Source organism: Lontra canadensis, unplaced genomic scaffold (assembly GCF_010015895.1).
Source record: "Lontra canadensis isolate GAN:19392208 unplaced genomic scaffold, GSC_riverotter_1.0 scaffold3, whole genome shotgun sequence".
Taxonomy (NCBI): Eukaryota; Metazoa; Chordata; class Mammalia; order Carnivora; family Mustelidae; genus Lontra; species Lontra canadensis.
The window spans coordinates 19,552,728-19,577,358 of NW_022630997.1; the positions used below are offsets into that span (position 1 = coordinate 19,552,728).

General features: G+C 37.9%; 1 protein-coding gene across 7 annotated transcripts in view; it reads right to left on the reverse strand.

Annotated features, from left to right (window-relative positions):
* Positions 1 to 199: 199 nt before the first annotated feature.
* R3HCC1L (R3H domain and coiled-coil containing 1 like) overlaps positions 200 to 24,631 on the reverse strand; it is a 91,990-nt gene continuing 67,558 nt past the window's right edge. For 4 of the 7 annotated variants that reach the window (XM_032882708.1, XM_032882718.1, XM_032882738.1 and 1 more), the window contains 5 exons: positions 20,570 to 20,745; positions 15,443 to 15,513; positions 14,472 to 14,567; positions 13,844 to 13,984; positions 200 to 985 (listed from right to left, as the gene is read on the reverse strand). In XM_032882708.1, the coding sequence (XP_032738599.1) occupies positions 918 to 985; positions 13,844 to 13,984; positions 14,472 to 14,567; positions 15,443 to 15,513; positions 20,570 to 20,745 (552 nt within the window). In that variant the 3' untranslated portion in view covers positions 200 to 917. Of the gene's footprint in view, positions 986 to 13,843; positions 13,985 to 14,471; positions 14,568 to 15,442; positions 15,514 to 17,754; positions 18,062 to 20,569; positions 20,746 to 24,631 lie in introns of those variants that run through there. The other 3 variants (XR_004385641.1, XM_032882744.1, XM_032882753.1) reach the window with 3 other exon arrangements.

Consider the following 24,631-nt stretch of genomic DNA (forward strand, 5'->3'; position numbering starts at 1 on the left):
GAGGGGGGCTACTGCACACCAATCCCAAGAGACGCATGTTTGTAGTATACTCTGGGGCAGAGAGAGGAGCAGCGGACTACTCGGTGCGGCTCAACACAGCCAACGGATCCATTGAACCCGTGCACAGCACCACAGGGATGGATGCGAGGAGAGCTGTTCTCCAAGTTTTTTGTGGGAATGACAACATTGACAAAGAGAGTGATGTGTGTCATCAAATGAGCTTTAATGTCTCCCTCTCACAGCATGATAGTATTGTTTCAACTGGAACTAGCACAAGGCTTCCACAGCTGACTTCCTGTGAGGACAGAGGCTGGCAGGCCCCTGGCTGCTGGAGCAGCCCCCAGGCCTCAGCTCGGTCCAAACACCCACATCTGCCGCAGCTCACCCGCTCTGGAGTTCTGGAAGTGACAGTGTCGATTCTGTGAGAACCAAGTACTTCAGAAACTGTTCCACCTCGGTACTAACTGCTCCCTCTACCAGCCCTCAGCTCTGTGAGGTCCGAGGGAGCACGCCGCCTTTGCAAGGCCAAAATCTCTCATCATCGCAGGTTTGAATCCTCTGTTTTGTAACTTCTTCAGACATCTTAGATGCGTGAGCCAGGCTAACAATGGGACCTGCCCCACCCAGAGCACTCCTGGAAGTCCTATTCAAGCCCGCACAAGTGAGCTTCCTGCCCAGTGGCTCCCTTCTATGCCCAACACAGGAGGGTAGTTCCACAGAACTGCAGTTAGAAGTGAAGACGGACAGGAGCTCACCTGCTTTCTGTATCCAGTCAGTGCTTATCTTGATGGCTTTCTCTCTTTCTTCCATTAACAAGCACTTCTGCATGTACACACAACTCTAGAAGGATCCTCCTATCTGAAGACTATGGAAATATTTTCTGAATTCATAGAACTAACCCCTTTGTTGAGTGATGTTCAAACCGCAGACTGGTCTCTGCCTTCCCAGATATCTTCCCGTTGCTTGGCTTCCAGTCGTTTTCTCTCTGGAAGTAAGGACAGTGTTAGAAGTAGGAGTACCCTTCATACCACCAGGTACTTCCCTTTAATCCAAATTATAAGCAAACTTTAATCATGAGACAAGGATTTCCTGGTCTACTTGTACCTGATTCCAAGAGTTAATATTTTTAACTTTCCAAGTGTTTTTTAAGTGGAAATAATGTGACTAGTACTATATAATAAAGAGAAAGATCTGGAGCTAATAGAAATAAAAAGTCTGTGGAGTGGGGCGCCTGGGTGGTTCAGCAGGCTGTGTTCAACTTCTAATCTCAGCTCAGGTCTTGATCTCAGGGTTGTGAGTTGAACCCACTTACTGAGTTCCACAATCCAGTCTTGCTGATAATGTATTTATTTTAATTCTACTTCTCAACTGTGTTAGTGGTTACACATAATTGCCTGTTATTCCCACTTCACTGATCTTTAAAAATATTCAACAGGGATAGAGAATATGTTTCAATATTCTTCTGCCTTCTTGCTCAAATGGAAATGGTAGCCACTTGGCTTTAGTTATATCTCCCTATTACAGTCTCACAGAAAAAATATTTCAGAGGCAAATCAAATTTCAGTATTTTCGGAGCACTTTCAGGAGTCAAAAATCTTCTGGTGGGGTGCCTGGGTGACTCAGTGGGTTGAAGCCTCTGCCTTCGGCTCAGGTCATGATCCCAGGGTCCTGGGATGGAGCCCGCATCAGGCTCTCCGCTCAGCAGGGAGCCTGTTTCCCCTCCTTCTCTCTCTGCCTGCTTGTGATCTCTGTCAAATAAATAAACAAAAATCTTAAAAAAAAAAAAAATCTTCTGGAATGCACAATTCCCACCTGGAAAAATGACTACATATAATCAAGAGAAACAAAGAAATATTTCTAAAACCAAAACAAAAACACAAATCTAGGCAATCCATCTTCAATTTGTAACAGAGAAGCTTAGTTTCCATATAATACTTTTACCAAAACCTAAGACAATACAGACTATACATGATCTGGTGACACAAGCACTTTGTGAAGTACCACCATACGAGCTCTAATTTCATGGCTAGTCATTCATCACCTTTACAATGAAATGTACATGATAAGCCTAAGTGCTTCCTCTCAAGGACTATTATTTCAGATAGTGCCTGTAAAAGATTTTCAAAGTCATGACCCAGGAGAATTATTAGAGAAATCAAGGTGAGTTTAGAGTTAACACTTGCTATGTTGACATACCTTTCCAAATCAGGATAATCCCTTACAAAATTCCTTTACTAAATATCTGACTGTACTTTAAGGACAAAGAACTTGGTCAGGAAGTTGACTGGCACTTGGAAATGTGAAAAAGAGAAATTCACTGCTATTTGGGCACCACCTTGTGGCATTATCTGAATATAGCAGCAAAGTTCTAACTTAAGAGACAAAAAAAACCAGGGGAAGGTGCGGTAGGGGGGTGGTCGGCAATTCAAAACTGAAGGCTAATTAATTCAATGCCTTGTGACTTGGCTTTAAGACAGGTTTGAACTGGGATTGGGATTCTCCAGGGAGACAACAGTAAGGAAAACTGGCTTGTCTAAAAGTAAAAGCAATGTTGGATGAGGGGCGCCTGGGTGGCTCAGTCGGTTAAGTGTCTGACTTCAGTTCAGGTCATGACCCCAGGGTCCTGGAATGTAGCCCCTAATCACAATCAGGATCCCTGCTCAGAGGGGAGTCTGCTACTCCCTCTCCTTCTGCCCCACCACCTCTGCTTGCGCTGTCTCTAGCTTTCTCTCTCTCTCTCAAATAAATAAAATTAAAAAAAAAAAAAAAAAAAAGCAGCAGCAATGTCAGATGAAAGCCATCAAAAACTGGTCCTGGATTCCTAGAAAAAGTGAAGAAACCAGGAAAGTGAAATACTAGAACTCAAAATTTTTAATAATAAGCTTAGAAATTTAAATCAGAAAGGCTATCTGGGAAGTTCTAAGAAAAAAGATAGAGTATAAGAATATAACTGCCCATAAACCACAAGTCCAAAATCAAAGCAGTTCTGAAAACAAAAAAAATATTTTTAAAGTTTAGGGCCAAAGCTCACTTGGTGATAAAATACGCTGGAAAAATAAGAGGCTGCTTATAGTCTTACACATGTCATTTTATGGAACAGTCATACACTTTGTGGCAGAAATATTAATGTTAGTGTATTTGACTTTGGTGTTAGGTTATGTTGGATAACCATATTATCTTTCTAAAATTAGAAAAGTTTAGAATACTCAAACATTTTCTACCCTAATGCTTTCTAATAAAAGATTATAGATCTCTACTGCCAAACATATGTAAATATAAGTGACAACTCTGGTGGTCAGCCATACCAGAAACCAGTGAAGGCTGGGGCACAAACTGAGAAGCACAAGGAAACGGTAGCAATGTGAGGCACACATGCCGAAATTCAGAACACGAGTGGACGAGGGATTTTTAAAGAAGAAATGTATGTATGGAGAGGCTAAGTGACTTGCCTAAGGTTACATAACCAGTGAAAAACTAAAGCTGGAACATGGGTCCTTAATTCTTCAACCAGCATACTTTCCAGTGTCCTGACATCTGAAAATATGTAAAAAAGGGAAAAATGAAAAAAAAAATGTAGTCAGAAAGATAAGGAAGCATGTCATCCCTTTATTAAAAAGAGAAAGGAAAGCAGATAATAGCTGACAGACTGCATGAAAAAAGCTCCTGTTAACTTTACCTCCAACAATTAAAAAAAGTAAACTAAAGAGAAAGCGCAAGCGCAGCCATAAGGACAAGGAGCTAATGGAAGAAGAGAAGAATCTGTATGAAATGATTAACCTACAGCGCACAGGGAGCAGGCCCTGCAGACTGTCATTGCCCAGTATGAGAAACCAGCTGGCGGCAATGATTCTATTAAATGAGGCGACTGAATCACCACTTATCACTGAGGGAACAAAAGGGCCTGAAGATGGGAAAAAAGGGCCAATTTGGTGTCATTTCAAAAGAAAATAAAGAAAAGGGATGTAAATTAACACTTTCAAAATCTACTTCTACACCTAAGAAAATAATGGAGAAAAAAAATCACAAAATTCCCAGGCAGCTGCCTACAGAGTAATAATCAACATGAAGACTGGAAGTACAAGTCTGGTCAAACTCATCTAATTGCCTTCTTTTATGGATTGACAGAGCTGATAGATTAAGGAGAAATAATTTAAGTAACCTCTTAATTTTAGCAAGGTTTTAGATTTTAGGCTTACCAAGTATTTATATAATCACTAATATCCTGGGAAATAAATAGTCTGGATCACAGAAGTGTTAAGGGGGCATTTAACAGTGGAGAGCAGAATGTTCTCCAATGTATTAAGTGTCAACACAAAGAACTAGGTGCTACTTATTTAGCAATAGTTGGTAAACTGGTCAGTTAATCCTAGGGTTAACATTTTCATCTCTGATTAGGTCAGGGATATGAGTTTACTAAATAGAAGGCAAAGGCAAAAATGTGAGTAAATACTGCATCTCAGAGTAGATGATCACATAAAGATGAAAAGAGAAACGTGGTTAGAAATGAAGGGAATTTCACGTTAGGGAAGAAAAGACACAAAGGAAATGCCACACGACCCAGATTATGAGTCAGCAATGCAGCAGAGCCCTTGAAGGCAGATAACAGAATGCCTAACCAGGATTTCAAAAGGTAGCAGTTGTGATTAAATTTTTTTTTATTACAGTTGACTAAGTATTCTATAGGGATGATTTTACTTTTATATTCTTAGTGATTTAATTAAGCATACTAGGGGATCAAATCATTGTTTACTTACTCTGCCTTTTAGGCCTGTGACCCAAAACATGCCTTTTAGAACCAGCCAATTAACCATGTAGCCCCAAGAGTAAAATGGAAATAAGTTATGAAATAAAATTTTGGCAGGCTCTGAAAATCAGAGAGTACCTTATTCTGAGAAGCAATGATATCTTTTATCTCCAATTTTAGGCGGGAATCAAGTGTTTTAATAAATGAAACATGGGGAAATTTTACACATACTCCTGCATCTGGTCTTTAAAATTCAGTTTTATTGTTTTGTGTGAATCACTGGTTTAAAACATGATTAAGACAAGTACAAAGGATCAAGGATGAACTATGCTTTGATTTCCCACTCTCCGTGCAGCTCTGATTATGCACTCTGCTAGACTAAAAATCACTTCTCCCATGTTCTAAGACTCACACACTAAAGTTTTTATCCTCCAAATATATACACTATCATTTGCTTAAAATGATTTGGGTACTTCTTTTTTCTCAACTTGTCCCAGGGTAATGTTACTTTCTCAATCTCCTTTAAAGAAAAGGAAAAAAAGCAAAACAAAACAAAAACTTTCTTACCTACTTTATTTATCTATTTACCTACCCACCTATTTATAAGCAGGTTCCATGCCCATTGTGGAGCCCAACACAGGACCTGAACTCACAACCCTGAGATCAAGACCTGTGCTGAGATCAAGAGTCAGACACTTAACTGACTAAGCCACCCAGGCACCCCTGAATCCCCTTTTTAATTAAGGGCTAAAACACAGACTTCTCATCAAAAGAGTAAGAGGACCAAAGCAGGGTGAGGGAACTTACCAGGAAGTATTTAAACCTCAAAATCACAAATTCCAAATTCATTAATTAGAAGGTTTTCACACGAAGTGTTCGACTCCGGGTTTTATAAAAAAAATATAGAGGACTTGAAAGAGTTCAGAGTAGAATCACGAATGAAATAAGATTTATGAAGAAAAAGTGACTAATGTCTGTCATGCATTCTTCCGTCAATGAACATACACACTGAGTATCTTTGAATGAACCAGACACTAAGCCAGATCGCAGAACTCCTCAAGTGGGGGTGGGGACAAAGCCTAGCTATTCTATAATACTATTTATAAAAGTACCTATATCAGGATGGCACATAGATTTCAATTTCCATGCTAATTCTGATCAAATGGCAGTGGTCAAGTCAAAACTCACAAAACACTGTCATGACTCAGCACTATTTGTCGCAGATGGGGAAGCTGCAGTACATACTTGTCTTCACTCTCATTATTACAAATGAACACTAATTTTCTAAGAGTCACATAAACAGAAGTATCCTGAATTTGTAAAGCACCTTTCTAAATGTTTTTACGTATTAACTTAGATTGTGCTCAAAAAATTCTCCAGGGTAAGTCAGGCATTCATTTTGCTTTGTTGGAAACTAGAGCACAGAGAGTATAAGAAACAAGCCCATGGCAACACAGCCGAAGTTAATGGCAAAACTCTATTACAGCCCAGGTTCCCTTATTCCTCAATAATCTGCTCTTGGCGTCTAAAGATTAGAACAGGATGGTGTCCACATGATCCCTATTTCCACAAAGGAAAAAAAGAAAAGGAAACTGGCTTAAACTATTATACAGATTTAAGTAAGACCCACGGAAGAATTTTTTGACAGTGAAAGCTGCTAAAAAAAAAAAAAAAAAAAAAAGCCTGCCATATTTAACTTTCTAAAGACCTTAAAAATTCTTTTATTTTGTTTTCCCCTGGGAAAAAATGTTAATTACTCCAAAGTCCTTCAAGAGGGAATTATAGCATTATAGAGAGAGCATGGGTTTTAATTAGAGAGGCCTTGGTATAAATGCCTCCTATCAATTTACCAACTAGATAACTTTGGGCCACATAGTTAACTTCCCTGGGCCAGCTCTAAACTGGAGATACTATCTTCCATCATGGGATTATCATAACTTACAACATTGCCTAGAGTTGTCTTCCCATCCTTTTAATCACAAAAACCCTATCATGTTTTTAATTCTAAAATCTTCAGAACTAAAAACTAATAATCCAATTAAAAATGGGCAAAAGACTTGAACAGATATTTCTCCAAAGACAAAATATAGATGGGGAAAGACATGAAAAGACACTCAACATCACTCAACCTCAGGGAAATACAAATCAAAACCAAAATAAGACCATCTCACACCTGCCAGAATAGCTAAAATCAAAAAGCATAAAAAACTACACATGTTGTATCATACTCAAAGGGTCTGTCCAACAAGAAGACCTAACAATTTTAAATATCTATGCCCCTAACATGGGAGCAGCCAACTATATAAACCAATTAATAACAAAATCAAAGAAATACATAGAGAATAATACAATAATAGTAGGGGACTTTAACACTCCCCTCACTGAAATGGACAGATCATCTAAGCAAAAGGTCAAAAAGGGAAATAAAGGCCTTAAATGACACACTGGACCAGATGGACATCACAGATATATTCAGGACATTCCATCCCAAAATAACAGAATACACATTCTTCTCTAGTGCACATGTAACATTCTCCAGAATAGATCACATCCTCGGTCCTAAATCAGGTCTCAACCGGTATCAAAAGATTGGGATCATTCCCTGCATATTTTCAGACCACAATGCTCTGAAGCTAGAACTCAATCACAAGAGGAAATTTGGAATGAACCCATGGAGACTAAACAGCATCCTTCTAAAAAATGAATGGGTCAACCAGGAAATTAAAGAAGAATTGAAAAAATTCATGGAAACAAATGACAATGAAATCTGTGGGTTCAAAATCTGTGGGACACAACAAAGGCAGTCCTGAGAGGAAAATATATAGCAGTACAAGCCTTTCTCAAGAAACAAGAAAGGTCTCAAATACACAACCTAACCCTACACCTAAAGGAGCTGGAGAAAGAACAACAAAGAAAGCCTAAACCCAGCAGGAGAAGAGAAATCATAAAGATGAGAGCAGAAATCAATGAAATAGAAACCAAAAAAACAACAGAACAAACCAACGAAACTAGGAGCTGGTTCTTTCAAAGAATTAATAAGATTGACAAACCCCTGGCCAGACTTACCAAAAAGAAAAGAGAAAGGAGCCAAATAAATAAAATCACGAATGAAAGAGGAGAGATCACAACCAACACCAAAGAAATACAAGCAATTATAAGAACATACTATGAGCAACTCTACGCCAACAAATTCAACAATCTGGAAGAAATGGATACATTTCTAGAGACATATAAACTACCACAACTGAACCAGGAAGAAATAGAAAACCTGAACGGACCCATAACCAGTTAGGAGATTGAAATGGTCATCAAAAATCTCCAAACAAACAAAAGTCCAGGGCCAGACGGCTTCCCAGGGGAATTCTACAAAACATTTAAAGAAGAATTAATTCCTATTCTCCTGAAACTGTTCCAAAAAATAGAAATGGAAGGAAAACTTCCAAACTCATTTCAGCATCACCTTGATCCCAAAACCAGACAAGGACCCCATCAAAAAGGAGAATTACAGACCAATATCCTTGATGAACACAGATGCAAAAATTCTCACCAAAATACTGGCCAATAGGATCCAACAGCACATTAAAAGGATTATTCACCACGACCAAGTGGGAATTATTCCAGGGCTGCAAGGCTGATTCAACATCCTCAAATCAATCAATGTGATACAATACATTAATAAAAGAAAGAACAAGAACCATATGATACTCTCAATAGATGCTGAAAAAGCATTTGACAAAGTGCAGCATCCCTTCCTGATTAAAACTCTTCAAAGTGTAGGGATAGAGGGCACATACCTCAATATTATCAAAGCCATCTATGAAAAACCCACTGCAAATATCATTCTCAATGGAGAAAAACTGGAAGCTTTTCCGCTAAGGTCAGGAACATGGAAGGGATGTCCGTTATCACCACTGCTATTCAACATAGTACTAGAAGTCCTAGCCTCAGCAATCAGACAACAAAAAGAAATAAAAGGCATACAAATCAGCAAAGAAGAAGTCAAACTATCACTCTTCGCAGATGATATGATACTATATGTGGAAAACCCAAAAGGCTCCACTCCAAAACTGCCAGAACTTGTACAGGAATTCAGTAAAGTGTCAGGATATAAAGTCAATGCACAGAAATCAGTTGCATTTCTCTACACTAACAACAAGACAGAAGAAAGAGAAATTAAGGAGTCAATCCCATTTACAATTGCACCCAAAACCGCAAGATACCTAGGAATAAACCTAACCAAAGAGGCAAAGAATCTATACTCAGAAAACTATAAAGTACTCATGAAAGAAATTGAGGAAGACACAAAGAAATGGAAAAATGTTCCATCCTTCTGGATTGGAAGAATAAATATTGTGAAAATGTCTATTCTACCTAAAGCAATCTACACATTTAATGCAATCCCTATCAAAATCCCATCAATTTTTCAAAGAAATAGAACAAATAATCCTAAAATTTATATGGAACCAGAAAAGACCTCGAATAGCCAAAGGAATATTGAAAAAGAAAACCAAAGTTGGTGGCATCACAATCCCAGACTTCAAGCTCTATTACAAAGCTGTCATCATCAAGACAGTATGGTACTGGAACAAAAACAGACACATAGATCAATGGAACAGAATAGAGAGCCCAGAAATAGACCCTCAACTCTACGGTCAACTAATCTTCGACAAAGCAGGAAGGAATGTCCAATGGAAAAAAGACAGCCTCTTCAACAAATGGTGCTGGGAAAATTGGACAGCCACACGCAGAAAAATGAAATTGGACTATTTCCTTACACCACACACAAAAATAGACTCAAAATGGATGAAGGACCTCAATGTGAGAAAGGAATCCATCCAAATCCTTGAGGAGAACACAGGCAGCAACCTCTTTGACCTCAACCACAGCAACTTCTTCCTAGGAACATCACCAAAGACAACAGAAGCAAGGGCAAAAATGAACTATTGGGATTTCATCAAGATCAAAAGCTTTTGCACAGCAAAGGAAACAGTTAACAAAACCAAAAGACAACTGACAGAATGGGAGAAGATATTTGCAAACGACATATCAGATAAAGGGATTTTGGGTATCCAAAATCTACAAAGAGCTTATCAAACTCAACACCCAAAGAACAAATAATCCAATCAAGAAATGGGCAGAGGACATGAATAGACATTTCTGCAAAGAAGACATCCAGATGGCCAACAGACACATGAAAAAATGCTCCACATCACTCCGCGTCAGGGAAATACAAATCAAAACCACAATGAGATACCACCTCACACCAGTCAGAATGGCTAAAATTAACAAGTCAAGAAATGACACATGCTGGCGAGGATGTGGAGAGAGGGGAACCCTCCTACACTGTTGGCGGAAATGCAAGCTGGTGCAACCACTCTGGAAAACAGTGTGGAGGTTCCTCAAAAAACTGAAACAAAAAACAGAGCTACCCTATGACCCAGCGATTGCACTACCGGGTATATATCCTAAAGATACAAACGTGGTGCTCCTTTCTCCGAAGGGGCACGTGCACCCGAATGTTTATAGCAGCAATGTCCACGATAGCCAAACTATGGAAAGAACCTAGGTGTCCAACAAAAGATGAATGGATAAAGAAGATGTGGTATATATATACAATAGAATACTATGCAGCCATCAAAAGAAATGAAATCTTGCCATTTGCAATGACGTGGATGGAACTAGAGGGTATTATGCTTAGCGAAATAAGTCAATCGGAGAAAGACAACTATCATATGATCTCCCTGATATGAGGAAGTGGAGATGCAATGTGGGGGGTTTGCAGGGTAGGAAAAGAAAAAATGAAAGAAGATGGGATTGGGAGGGAGACAAACCATAAAAGACTCAATCTCAAAAAACAGACTGAGAGTTGCTGGGGGTAGGGGGGACAGATGAGGGTGGTGGGGATATGGACATTGGGGAGGGTATGTGCTATGATGAGAGCTGTGAAATGTGTAAACCTGGCGATTCACAGACCTGTACCCCTGGGGATAAAAATATATTATATGTTTATTAAAAAATTAAAAAAAAAAAACTACACATGTTAGTAAGGATGTGGAGAAACAGGAACCCATGTGCACTGCTGGTGGGAATGCAAACTCGGGCAGCCACTGCGGAAGACAGTGTGGAGATTCCTTGAAACGTTAAAAATAGAACTACCATATGACCCAGTAATCACACAACTGGGTACTTACCCAAAGATTTTTAAAAAACACTAATTTGATAGGATACATGCACCCCTATGTTTACTGTAGCATTATTTACATTAGCCAAATTAAGAAGTAGCCCAAGCATCCATCAGTAGATGAATGGATAAAGAAGAGGTGGTATATATATATATACAATGGAGATTATTGAGCCATAAAAAAAAATGAAATCTTGCCATTTGCAACAACATGGACGGAGCTAGAGGCTGTAATGCTAAAAGCAAAAGAATAGCGTATGATTTTTCACTCATATGTGGAATTTAAGAAACAAACCAAAGGAACAAAGGGAGACAAACCCTTGTCTCTTTTGAGACAAACCCAAAAAACAGATTCTTAACTATAGAGAACAAACTGATGGTTACCAGAGAGGCATGGCGTCGGGGCGGGGGGGGGGGGGGGGGAGAGATAGGTGAAACAGGTGGTGGAGATTAAGAGTACATTTATCTTGATGAGGACTGAGTAATGAATAGAACTGTTGAATCACTGTACCCTATACCTGAAACGAATTTAACGCTGTACCTTATATTGGAATTTTAAAAAATTCTTCAGAACTGAAGTGAGAAGAGAAACAACTGCTTAATATCATATTTTCTTTCTTACTCAAGGCAGATATCCTCACCTGATTTTAAGTCTTAAGTAAAGAACAAAATTTTTCCATCTGTCTAATTCTCCCAAATAAGAGCACAATGCTAGAGGACAGATGCCTAGTGAAATGCCAAAAAGAGTATTACAGGAAATTTAAAATAAAAAAAGTACTGGAATCCGTGTTAGGCTCACCATACAAATAATATTTCCACTATTACTAAAAACAGCAGCAGCTAACATTCATCATGTATTTATTACAGGCCAAGAGAAACAGGAGAGCACGCATTCTGATGGGTTCTGAAAATGACTAAGCATTCCTTGTGAATTATCTCACTTCATTTCCATTTTATGGATGAGGAAACAGAGGCCTCCAGAGAGTAAGTACTCTGCCCAAGGTCACACAGCCAATAAATGGTAGAACTCAGAGTAGACATAGACAGTCTGATTACAGAATCTAATGTTACCCACTATGCTGTATGGACCCCTCCCCCTCCAGTAGAAGAAGATCTGGACAAAAAGAACTGTTCTGTATAATACCTAAATGGTACTTTTAATTTCCACAGAAAAAGATACTTTTTTTCCTTTTTTTTTTTTTTTAAGAAAAAACTCTTTGAGTAGTCTTGGGCTCCATGCAGGCAGGTACAAGAATATCTGCCTAATGCATAAAGAAGTCAGAAAGAGATATATCAGGAATTTTTCATATGCGTTTTCTCAGATATGAAGAATGGGAGAGCTCTGAAGCATAATAAAGAATCTTCTATAATCCGTACAGCCTCAGCACCAATGGATAAGAGGAACTTATCACAGGGAGTCTCCATTCACAACTAAAGGCCTTCTTTAAAAAAGTAATTAACAGGATACTCACTGAGCGATTTTTACTTGCATCACTGAACTGCCCATTGGTTAAGTGAGCATTTAAAACAAATACTTCAAATGAAGCTGCATGCCACTGTGTTTACAGAAAAACAGAGAGCAGTCCTCCAGACGGTCCCTGTGCAGCATTCCTGCCGCAGTACACGGAGCATTCCGGTTAAGGTGACACACAGGGTAGGAAGCATGAGACACTGCACAGTCGAATCTTCTCTCTCACTGAGCTTCTGAGATCATTGTGGTTATCACAGAGAAAGCACTTTCCTCAGAGATAACCAACTACTAAAGGGTCTTATGACACATTCACCTTTACTCTAGTTCTATTACTGCCATCTATAAAAAAACAGTTTCCGTAAAGGGCCTTTGAGTGAACATGCATTGGAAAAATCAAAACTGCCTCATTCTAATAACTAAGGCTTCAAAAATTAGTTGGATTCCACGCTGAAACTCTAGCACCTGCCATGACACACTCTGTCACTGGTTATCTGGCCAGTGCAGCTGAGAGTCCCCAAGCCGCCTGCTATCACCACAGCAGAGTGGACAGGAAGTATTAATGGCCTTGTTAGACCGGCAATAAACAAGGAGTTTGAAACTTCAATTCGTTTAATGGAAAAATGAAGTTACTTTTTGGTAAGTGGAATTTTCAGAATAAATTGCCTTTACAGATTCCACAGATCGTGAGCTAAGGCAATGAGACTGTCTAAAGCCTGGAAGGTTGATAAAAAGTACTTAAGTGTAAAGCCAGAATCCCAGGCCCTTACCTATAAGTCAACAGCCTAGAAAGAGGGAAGAGAGAGATTTTAACCTCAATTCCAAACTACAGGGAAAGAAAAACCCTGCTGTGCATCAATGGAAATATTTTCTAAGAACTCATAGGTACTGCAAAATAATCAGAAGATAGGTTTATCTAGATGTACTCTAATGGAGCCACTCAAGACTGTCTTTAGAGAAAAAAATACCTCCTATAGTTACTATCAACCATGTCAGTCGCTGGCTTTTCCTTAATCTGTCTTCTACCTGCAATCTAAATCATCAGATAATATCATGGCAATCACGGCCCTGTAAAACCAGAGCAAATGTTTAATGCCTGGGAGACTCCTATGTCTTCACAGGAAAATTTTGCTCAGACTTTGGCGCAAGAACTACAGAAAAAGCCATGGATGACGAGCTGAAGAGGCCGAACCTATCTCTTGGAAAACAACAGTTAAGAGCATGGATTAGGATGCCTTGTGTGTGGAACAGGAAGATAAGTCCTGAAATGTCTTCCTCCTAAATATAAGGCATGAAAACAATTTCAATAAACTTGGGAGGCTTCTAGGAAATGGAAATGACAAAATGGAATGGGCTTCGTTCATTTTTTTTAAACGCATGCCTTATAGTGAGCTCTATAGAACTAGAGAGGTCTAGAGAGCTAGAGAGGAACGCCATCACTTCAACTCACCTCGGGCTTCCTGCAGTTTCTTGAGCTCTGCTTCCCTTGCCGTTTTGCTCTGCTTACTTCGAACCCCAAGGGCACTGATGACTAACCTTCTGGCTAGGGCTGCTGAAGTTTCAGGGCGCTCCTTTGCTGGCTGCAGGAACTCTGAACGGGAAAAGCGGGCGGGAGTAGGAGGAAGTAAGAAGAGAAAGCGCTCTAGTGCCAAATGATTTAACTCTGTAATTAACATATAAAACAGACTAACAAGGGCTGCCTTAGCAGTAATTAATACAGGCCAATAGATGATGATCAGAGGAAACTAGCACGGCAAAACACAAACAACCCTGGCTTCGTTATCTATATTAACACAATTTCTACAGTGACCCTTGGAAACAGGTCAACACTGAGGTAAACCAGATAAGGATGTCATCAGAAAATGGTTGCTGCATTGATTGGCCATCTCTCTCTCTCTCTAAGTGGCTGCACAGATGCCTTGTTTCCAACATAGCCTTTTGTCTTTTCTTTAAAAACATACTTCCTTTAACACTGAAAATAAAAGTGGTATGTCTTTAGAACTCCAGATGAGGTACAAGTGCTAGAAAAAACAATAACACAACTATCAACAAGAAAAAGCCCGAGATTATAGGCTCACCAGCATAAGCTCTAGCTTTGGCCTTGGCTGCTCTTGTGGCCTGTGACAGGGGCCGGATTTTCACCATGGTATGTTTACTACCCAGAGCATCACGAGCTGCAAAGAGGAATAAATACAAGAAAATAGAAGATATGAGGAAGAGTGATAAAAGGAAAATTTAAGGCTAGCTCTCAGAAAGTATTTCCTAGATGTCTAGATGTTCCGCCTTTTTTTTTTTTTTTCTCATGGCAAACAAAAGAGATGGTCAGCTCCAGAAAATCCATAAACAGCTTGGCAAGTGATTATTTTAGATCAGGGATCGACAAACGATGGTTCTGTGACCAAATCTAGCCATCCACCTGTTCTTGTAACATTTTACTAAAACAGAGCGCCACTTCTATTCATTTGAATACTGTTCAGGGATGCTTTCTTGTTACAACAGCAGAATTAAGTAGTGACTTTCCACCCTAAAATATTTACTACCTGGCCCTTTACAGTTTGCAGACCCCTATTCTAGGTGGTTCAGACAGGAACCAACATCTCTAACATCTTTGAATGCCTCTGTATCACATCTTTCATGAGGCTAATGATGTAAGTGAAAAGGAACCAGGTATTATAATCTCTCAGGATCAAGGCCTACTTCAAATTCATTTGTCTGGGTGGAAAAAAAAAAAATCACAACATTTTTAAAATTCAGTCACACTGGCTTCTTAAATTTCTACCTATAATCTGTTTATGATCGTAACTGACAGTTACACAGCACATAACCCTGGAAGGAGTTGGCTCTCTCTCCAAATTGCTATTGGATTAAGGTGAAAAGGGAGAGGGAAAGCACATTGGTACAAAGTACTATGCCTCAAAAACCTGTATCTGCCATTTACCTACACTGGCTGGATAACATGCCAGTTGGCTAGAATAAAAGGGAAATAAGAACAAGTAGCAAGAGAAAACAGACAATAAGGAAAGACCACAGAAATCCACTAGGTGAATACCTGTAATCGGACTGGAGAATACTCCTAGGGCATGTGTGTCATCCACCCATTTAATATCAAAACCTTTCTTTCTGCAACAAAACAACACAATTTTATTTCTTAAAATAAAATTTACTTATGAAACATCTTTCAAATCGAGTCTCATAAAGCATTTCATGAGATAAACACTCAACGAGTGCACAGGTGGAATGGGGATAATGACACAAAAAACAGCTTGGAGGACAGAAGAAGCCACTGAATTTTAAAAGCAATAATACCATCCTAAAGAACTACCTGGCAGTATTTTACATTCCCAGCCATTTATAGACATCAACTAATTAATCTCCACATGTCCCTTGGGGAGGTAAAGTATTTATCACACTATTCACAAGAGATGCTCTTATGGGCACAGAACAAGAAGAGGTGAAAGGAGGAAGCAGAGAAGGGGCAGAAGAATATTGGAAGAGGAGGTAGACAGGGAAGGTCACCTGGATTTAAGGCAAACGTAGCCTCACGGACAGAGACAGAGAGGGAGACAGGTCATTCAAAGCAAGAAACAAACAAGAAAGAAACCCCCAAAAAACAAAACAAACAAAAAAGAAACCCAAGAAACTGAGAAAAAAGACAACTATAATCAGAGAGGCTGACCTATTATTTCGAGTTGTAGAAAGGAAGTAAAGGGAGAACAGGAAAGAACTGTGGCAAAGTCAGAAAAATTCAGGATAATTAAGATATCAAGATCAGAGAAACATCAGATGGGATTAGAATCAAAACAATGACCATTAAAAACACATTTATTTTGGAGCAGAGCTATTACATAGTGAACAGAATGACTATCAAAATGATGGCATTAGTTTTTCAGCAGGGAACTTAAAAACTGCTCATACATTCAACATAGTTCTGTAGAAAGGACAGGGGGTTGAGGGTCGGATACAAAAGGACTCAGGGCTCTGCCACCTTGAGTTCTTGGGCAGATTTGACTTCTCTTGAAGCTAGGTCTGCTTATCCGTAGAAATGGGCATAGCACCTTCCAAACAGTTACTGAAAATGGAAATGAGATCATCTGTGACAAGGCAAAAAGCACAGTGCTGAGGACTTACAGGCCTTTAATAAATGAACGGTGCTCATTATTTTTTATGACTAATAACAATATTCATTAGGAAGATTATTAATATTGATAAAAGATGGTGACTAAAATATAAAGTTGACTTGGGTATTTGACTCTCAGACATTATTATAGGCTTCTGCACCGTGACCTTGACTTTATTTTTATAAAGCACTATAAAGAAAGAAAAAGAGACAACAGCTAAAATATCTTCCTTCAGTCAAGAAAAAAATTCCTTTGAGGAAAAAAGGAATGAAGGAGGCTTTGAAGGTTAGAGAATTTCCTGAATGTAAGGGTAAGTTTGACCACGGCTTAAAATGACCACAGGGGTTGGAGACTGAAAAAGTTCAATAGCAGAAGAGCCTGTATGATAAGAGTTTACAAAAAGCTTAGAAAAAGACCTTAGATGGGATCTGGAGAGTCTTTTAGACTTTGGAATTTCATAATCCTTTAAAATGTTTCTCTTCTTTTGGGAATGTTTTTGGGTTTGATAGAAAAATGGTCTTGCAGGTAAGATTAGGAAGAAATAAAGCAAAAGTTAATTAATAATTCATAAGAATTAACTAGCCTTTAGTAGGAAATTCTAGACATCAATAAAACTAATCCTTGGTTTTAAAAATCATCATTACTAATAACAATCTAAGGTAGTACTAATTTGAGATTTAAGCTCATTGACTGGTTTTTAAAATCCATTAGGCACTTTATATGGAACAGGCCCTGATATAGGGTCTTAACATGTTAATGAATTTGACTGACTAACCAAACCTATACATTTAGCAGAACGTCTACGGAAAGATTAACTATTCTCTGGGATCCAGTTACCCCCTTATTTCTTTTAGCTATAGAACTGATATCCTCCTCCATCCAAATTTAAGTGAGGTACTTGGCTGCTAGCTAATTTTGCCTATTCTAAGAACTTCATAGAAAAACAGGGTGCTTTTTAAAAAGATTTTATTTGCAAGAAAGAGAGAAAATGAGCAGTTGGGATGTGGAGGGAGAGGGAGAGAGAAGCGGAATCCCTACTGAGCAGGGACCCCGATGCAGGGCTCTCTCCCGGGACCCAGAGATCATGACCTGAACTGAAGGCAGTCACTTAACCGACTGGTTCACTCAGGTGCCCCATGTTTTCGTACATAAAATTTCACTGAATACAATCATGCTCATTTGTTTACATACTCTCTGTGGCTGCTTTTATGCAATGATGGCAGAGTTGCCTAAAATATTTCCTATCTGGCTCTTCAAGAAAAAGTGGGAAGTTAAACCCTGATGCAGAATCTAACAAATTCAAGATCTACATGAACTGAATTTTAAATGCACATTTGTAGTATGAGACAAAAGACCTAGTTCATTTTTAGTATCAGGATGAGAATGTTAAAGTATAATCCTTCTTCGTATTGACTTTTTCCAGATCCTGAAGATCTTGTCTTTAATAACTTTCTTTCTGAAGCTTATTTTTTATTGTTTCTTTATTCCTGAAGCTTGTTTTCTTCTTATAAGCTAAAGATACAAAGGTATACTTGATTCTTTATCTTGTCCTATATGTGTATGAATTATATACATAACAAGAGTTAATGGAATTGTTTTCAAACCCTTTATATCAGTTTTAATTTGTATTTTCATTACATAATTTACTAAAATTAAAACAATGAAAAATGAGTGTGAAAAAGAAAAGATGTTGTGTCTAAAAAAACTTAACTGAATGCTGTGGAACAGCAGAGAATGGTGAAGTCACTAAAAAATCCAAAAATGACTATCAATTATGTTTGGGCAAAACAGCTATAAAGGACAGGAAACATTTTAATCTAAAAAGAGTAAGCACTCAGATGCCTCTAAAGGTACTTTAAAGTTCTCATTCCACTTTAGTTGATATGAGGAAAACATACAAGAACTCTTCTATCAATAGACCAGTAACTTGAAAGGAAAAAAAAAAGGCCTTGGCACCACATCAAAGACTGGCAAGTGACTAGACATTTATATGTGTTGTTAAAATAAACTAGTTGAGACACAGAACAATCATTTTTTATCATTCTCCACTTGACTATTTCTATCTCGGTGGTCAAAATAACCTCAAATCAGTAATTTAATTTACAGTGTTGCTGAACTCTTCGGGCCCTTGGTGCCTGGCAGAAGAAAACACGTATCCTCTCAGGAGAAATCCTCTTTTTCTACTGTAGACTTCAATTCCCACAAATAAAATTCCAAGGAAAACAGTTGGCTCACAATAAAAAATATTACTAAACCTGAGAATTTGCAGAAGCAGAACTAAAAAGACTTCAGGTAAAGGAATTACCAGACACAGACCATAGAAGGTCTATGTTTAATACATTCAAGAAATTTTTTAAATCTTGAAAATATTTTAGAAAAAAACAAGAAACTAAAAAATGACCACGCAGAGTTTAAAGAGAAATAGAGAACTTAGAAAAATGAAAAACAAAAAATGAAATTTAAATATTCAACGGACAGATTTAACAGCAAATCAAACACAGCTGAAGAAATAAATCAGTGAACTGGAAATCAGAGCTAAGGAAACGATTCAGAATGTAACAGAGACAAACACAAAAAATATAAAAGAGAGGTAACATTAGGATTAAGTGAGAAGGTCTAATATATATTTTCTTGATATCTTAGAGAACATAAAAGAGAAAGACTGACACAAAGGAACTACCTGAAGAGATAACTATGTGTTCTCCAAAACCAGTGAAAAATACTTAGTGATTTAAGAAGCTCAAATACTCTCAAGAAGAATAAATTCTTAAAAACACAAAGCCACATCACACTAAAATGCACAATACAAGACAAAGAGAAACCCCCTAAGAGCATCCAAAGAGAAAAGAGAGATTACATTCAGAAGCAACGGTTGTGAACTTTCAGCTTGCTTCTTATTTCCCACAGAGAAAGCCAGGAGACGGTAGAATAAATCTGCACATTTCTGAGAGAAAAATGACTGCCAACCTAGAATTCTATACCTAGCAAACATGTCTTTCAAAAACAAAGTTGAAATAATGCCATTAAAAAAACAAAACTGAACTGAGTTTGTTGACAGCTGACTGTTACTAAATTAAATGGTAAGAGTATGTTCCGTGCAAAAAGGAAATGATTTCAGATGGAAGATATGAGCTGCAAGAGGTATAAATGAAGAACACAGAAACCAGATAAATCTGAATGCTGACTCTATAAAAGAGTAACAGCAAATAATGGAGTTTAAAAAGAAAAAAAATTTTTTAAAAATAGTCTCCATAGCATATAGTTGGGAGTGGTGGAAAGGGAGGGAATGGAATTGGGAAATGGAGTTAAAAAGCCCTTATAGTGGGACGCCTGGGTGGCTCAGTTGGTTGGACGACTGCCTTCAGCTCAGGTCATGATCCTGGAGTCCCGGGATCGAGTCCCGCATCGGGCTCCCGGCTCCGCAGGGAGTCTGCTTCTCTCTCTGACCTTCTCCTTGCTCATGCTCTCTCTCACTGTCTCTCTCTCAAATAAATAAATAAAATCTTAAAAAAAAAAAAAAAGCCCTTATAGTGTTTGGAAAGAGTGTAAAAACATTAACTTTAGCCATTGGTAAGTTAAGCATGCATTTTGTAATTTCTAAAGTAACCACCAAAGAATAGAGACAGAGTATCATTTCCAAACAAAATAGAATGAGAAAAAAATACCTCATCAATCCAAAAGAAGGCAAGAAAGAAGAGAAATAGATGAAACAAACACAAAAAAAGATGGCAGGCATACATCCAAATACATCAATAATTATAATAATTATAATTATAAATGGACTAAATGCGCCATGAAGACATCCAGAAGTCATAATCGAAGACATTCTTCTTAAATGCCCAAAATGGACTCTAGAAAGACTATTTGGTATTTTTAAAGAACTTAGAAGACAGACTTGGTACAGAAGATTTCTAATGGACTTAGAAAAGACAATAAACAAAACTGATGCTAAAATAAACAATAGGGAATATGTAAACAAGAGATGATTTTTCAGAAGACATCTTAAGAAAACTTCATCTCACCTTCCCAAACATGCCCAACTATTTGCAAATACTTACTGATAACTGCAGAAAACCCGCAGGAGGTCTTCAGTACGAAATTCTTGGGGGAAGTCATAAATTTCAATGACATGTGGAAATTCACAGTCACTGAGGTCAATATCAGAAACTTCATGGTTGTAATAATCAAATCTAGGTTCCTGGATGCTTTTTCTATTCTTCATATTCCCTGATAACTAGAGAAGAAGAAGCATATAATTGACTGTTAAATCAAGCCAAAGCACTAAAAAATATCCTACCATATATAAATGATCCTTCCTTGTCTCCATATTCCAATTCCTTAATCTTTAACAGTGTCTCTGTATTAATGCTATTCACAAATACAAATACACAAATACAATAATGACCAGGAGTCTATCATCCAGTTTATATTAACATGAAGAATACTTTAAAAAGGTGTTGAAATTCCAACAAAGATAGGCAATGCATGAAACTTAACTTGCATCTATCAACCAGAGTGTGAGAAAATGTAGACTGATTAATGAAGTGAGTTACAAATGGTACATCTTGGAAAATGAATTTCAGAAAATAGCTGAAGAGATGAATTAATAACATTTGTTTTATTTGGCCTTATTGATCAGGCTCATCTCATAGTTTCTTTTCTGGGAGTAAACAAAAACAAACAAGAAATTTTTAAAATGAAAACACTTTGTTAGCCTACCTTTTCTTACATGTAGCTTACAAAGGAATTTGTTAAGACAAATGTGAGTGGTAGAAGTAATTGTATTTAAGGTCTCTAACATGACAGCTACCTACAGGAATTCCCACATCGCAGATCAGTTAAAAAAAAAAATTAACAGTAATGAAAAATACTCAAAATTCTACTATTCTAAAGAAAACTGAAGGCTATTCACTATTTCACGCTTCTGGAAGCAGAAGGGAAGGGGGAAAATGGAATATGGCATCAAAGCCAAGACAGTCCTTTGTCATTCACCTGTTATAAAACCTAGGGGCTAGTACTGATCACCCAAAGCCTTCAGACCTGAGGGTATCTTCTCCCCGTTAATCATCAGTCCAACTAGCAGTGGTGGGCGGAGGTAGAGAGTTCAACTAGGTCTCTTCCAGCTTTTCCCTAGTTTATACTATGCCTTACTGCCCATCAAATGAGGAAATGAGAATTTGCAATGTCAAGGATACATCTCCTTTCCTTGCAGAAGTAAAAAATGGATTCAAGAATTTATTTGGGAGGAAGAGGAGAGGGAAAGTGATATAGGTAGAATCAACAAAAATGTTTATTTATTGCTGTACCTCTAATTCCTTTTCTCCATTAAGCTTTAGTTTACATTAAAAAAAATAGGAATAATAATAGCACCTATACCTCACAGATAGGTGTGTAGATTAAATGATATGTAAGTGCTCAGCACACTAAGTATAAGACTTATATAATACCTAAGTATTCAATGAATTCAACCCACTTAATTGAATTTTAACTGAGTGCTGAGTGTATTACAGGCCAAGTGCCATATTATTTCCACTCTGCTTAGGATGTAGAAAGCAGGAAGAGAATTATTCCTTCCACCATAACAATGAGAAAAGATTAGGTGATCCATAAAATAGTAGCTTTTCTTGAACTCACCAGACCACTGAGCATGCGAGACGATCAAAAAAACTGAAATCCCAAGAGTGGCAAAAATCCCTCCAAACAGAAACAGAACACAGAAACTGTTTTGCCACTGACAGATCATGGTCAAAGAAGTGGGCACTATATAAGCTGGAAAGAAGAAATCAGCTACACTTAACAAATCCTTAAAAGCCTAAAGTGGGCTGGTCTATCAGTTTAAGATAACTGTCCCAGAGACAAGGAAGGTCAGTAGTCATTTCCAACTCCATCCTTATGTCAGTGTCACACCATCTTGATTACTGTAGTTTTTTAATAGGTTTCGAAATCAGAAAGTTTTATCTTCCTATTTTGTCCTGCTTTTTCAAAAATCATTTTGGCTATTCTAGTCTCTTGGATTTCCATATAAATCTGAGGATCAGTTTGCCAGTTTCTGCCCCAAAAGCTGGGGGGGGGGCGGTCGCTGGGATTTGCTGAATATGTACATCAATTTGAGAAGTATCTCAACAGTAAAAAGAAAAGATGAACATGGGATAGCTTTCCATTTACTTAGGTCTTCTTTAATTTCTTCCAACAATGTTTTGTAGTTTCTGGAGCACAAGTTTCATATTCCTTTTGTTAAATTTATTCCTAAATAATTTTTAAACGCAATTGTAAATGGAACTGTTTTCCTAATTTCATTTTTGGATTTCTGGCATTAACTTTTTGAGGTACTTTGTAAAAAACAAAATAAATCACTGCATGTCTGTGTATTTATAAACTGGGGTTAAATAATGCATTGTGAGACATAAACAATGCATGACTACAAAATGCCTTGGAATTATAAACCCTAAGAACTGATTATAAAGAGGAAGGAAAGGGGCGCCTGGGTGGCTCAGTCAGTTAAGTGTCTGCCTTCGGCTCAGGTCATGATCTCAGAATGGGATCAGGCTCCAAGCCCAGTATCAGGCTCCTTGCTCTGCGGGAAGCCTGCTTCTCCCTACTCCTGTCCCTCTGCCTGTAGCTCCCCGATTGTGCTCTCTCCCTCTGTCAAATAAATAAATAAAATCTTTAAAAAAATAAAATAAATAAATAAATAAAATAAAAAATGGTCTGCCAAGAACATCTATCTGTTTATGGTCCTTTGCTCTAACCTACCCAGCAAAACTCAACTTGACATACCTACTTTCCATTTCTAAGGAAACTACTGAGTGTTTTGGCTTCTGGGACTGGTTAAACGCAAAGTGTTAATAATAACAAAACACAATTCTTTTTTTTTTTTTTTTTAATTTGACAGATCACAAGTAGGCAGAGAGGCAGGCAGAGAGAGACAGGAGGAGGCAGGCTCCCTGCTTAGCAGAGAGCCCGATGCGGGACTCGATCCCAGGACCCTGAGATCATGACCTGAGCCGAAGGCAGAGGCTTTAACCACTGAGCCACCCAGGCGCCCAACAAAACACAATTCTTATTCTACATTTCATAACAATAGATATAAAGCCTGCAAATTAGATACTCCTGACTAGTTTTTCCTATCAGACACCACTATTATCAGGGATTCCTAACTTTTCCAAGGAGAAGGAAGAACTTCATTTCATTTCCCCATGGCACTGATATTGGTGAGATCAGTTTACGTTTCTACTAGTAACACCTTTTTTTTTTGGTGACGGTATGGTGGTAGGTAGGAGGCCATACTGTTAATGCCACTTTCTCTCCTGAGAACCCCAGCCAAACATGACAGGGAGCCTTGACAGAGTAAAGGAGAGAGGAATTTGTGACACTGAAGAGGGAAATGTCTAAGAGAACAATACGGAATGAAGTGAGGATCAGAGCAAGACTATGAAGGGAAGCGAGGAGGCGGGGCCGCTGTCACAGCGGGATTAGACAGGGCAATACAGACAGCTTTAAGGAGAGGCTCTAAGATTTCACACACCAATTACGTAGATACACCTGCACAGCCCAGCACGGTAGCTGCCAGCCACATGTTGCCACTGAGAACTTGAAAACTGTGGCTAATCTAAATTGAGATGTATTTTATCCATAAAATACACATCAGGTTCCAAAGACAATACAAAAAATAAAATATCTCATTAATAATTTCTTATATTGATTACATGTTGAAATTATATTCTGGATATATTATTAGATGACACTTCTCTTAATGCCCACTAGAAAATTTTTAATCATATACATGGTTCCTATTTGTAGCCTGCATCATATTTCTATTAGACAATTGAAACATTTACTCTAATAGTCACATATAGTAGAGCAAGTATCTGCTATACTGTCAATGTGAAACCTTCGTATTTTAAGACCTACGTATGTATTTTTCTTTCTGATGACTAAGAAATGTTTGATAGAGCAATAGAGGTTTTGAATTTGATTCATTCTAATCTCTCTATTAGACCAAGGGAATAAAATAACTCAGAGCAAATAATTTTGAGTTATGAATCACAAACATTTTAGGAATTATTATTATTATTTTTATTTTTGCCAGTGGTCTGTCTTGTTTATTTATAAAGTGTAAG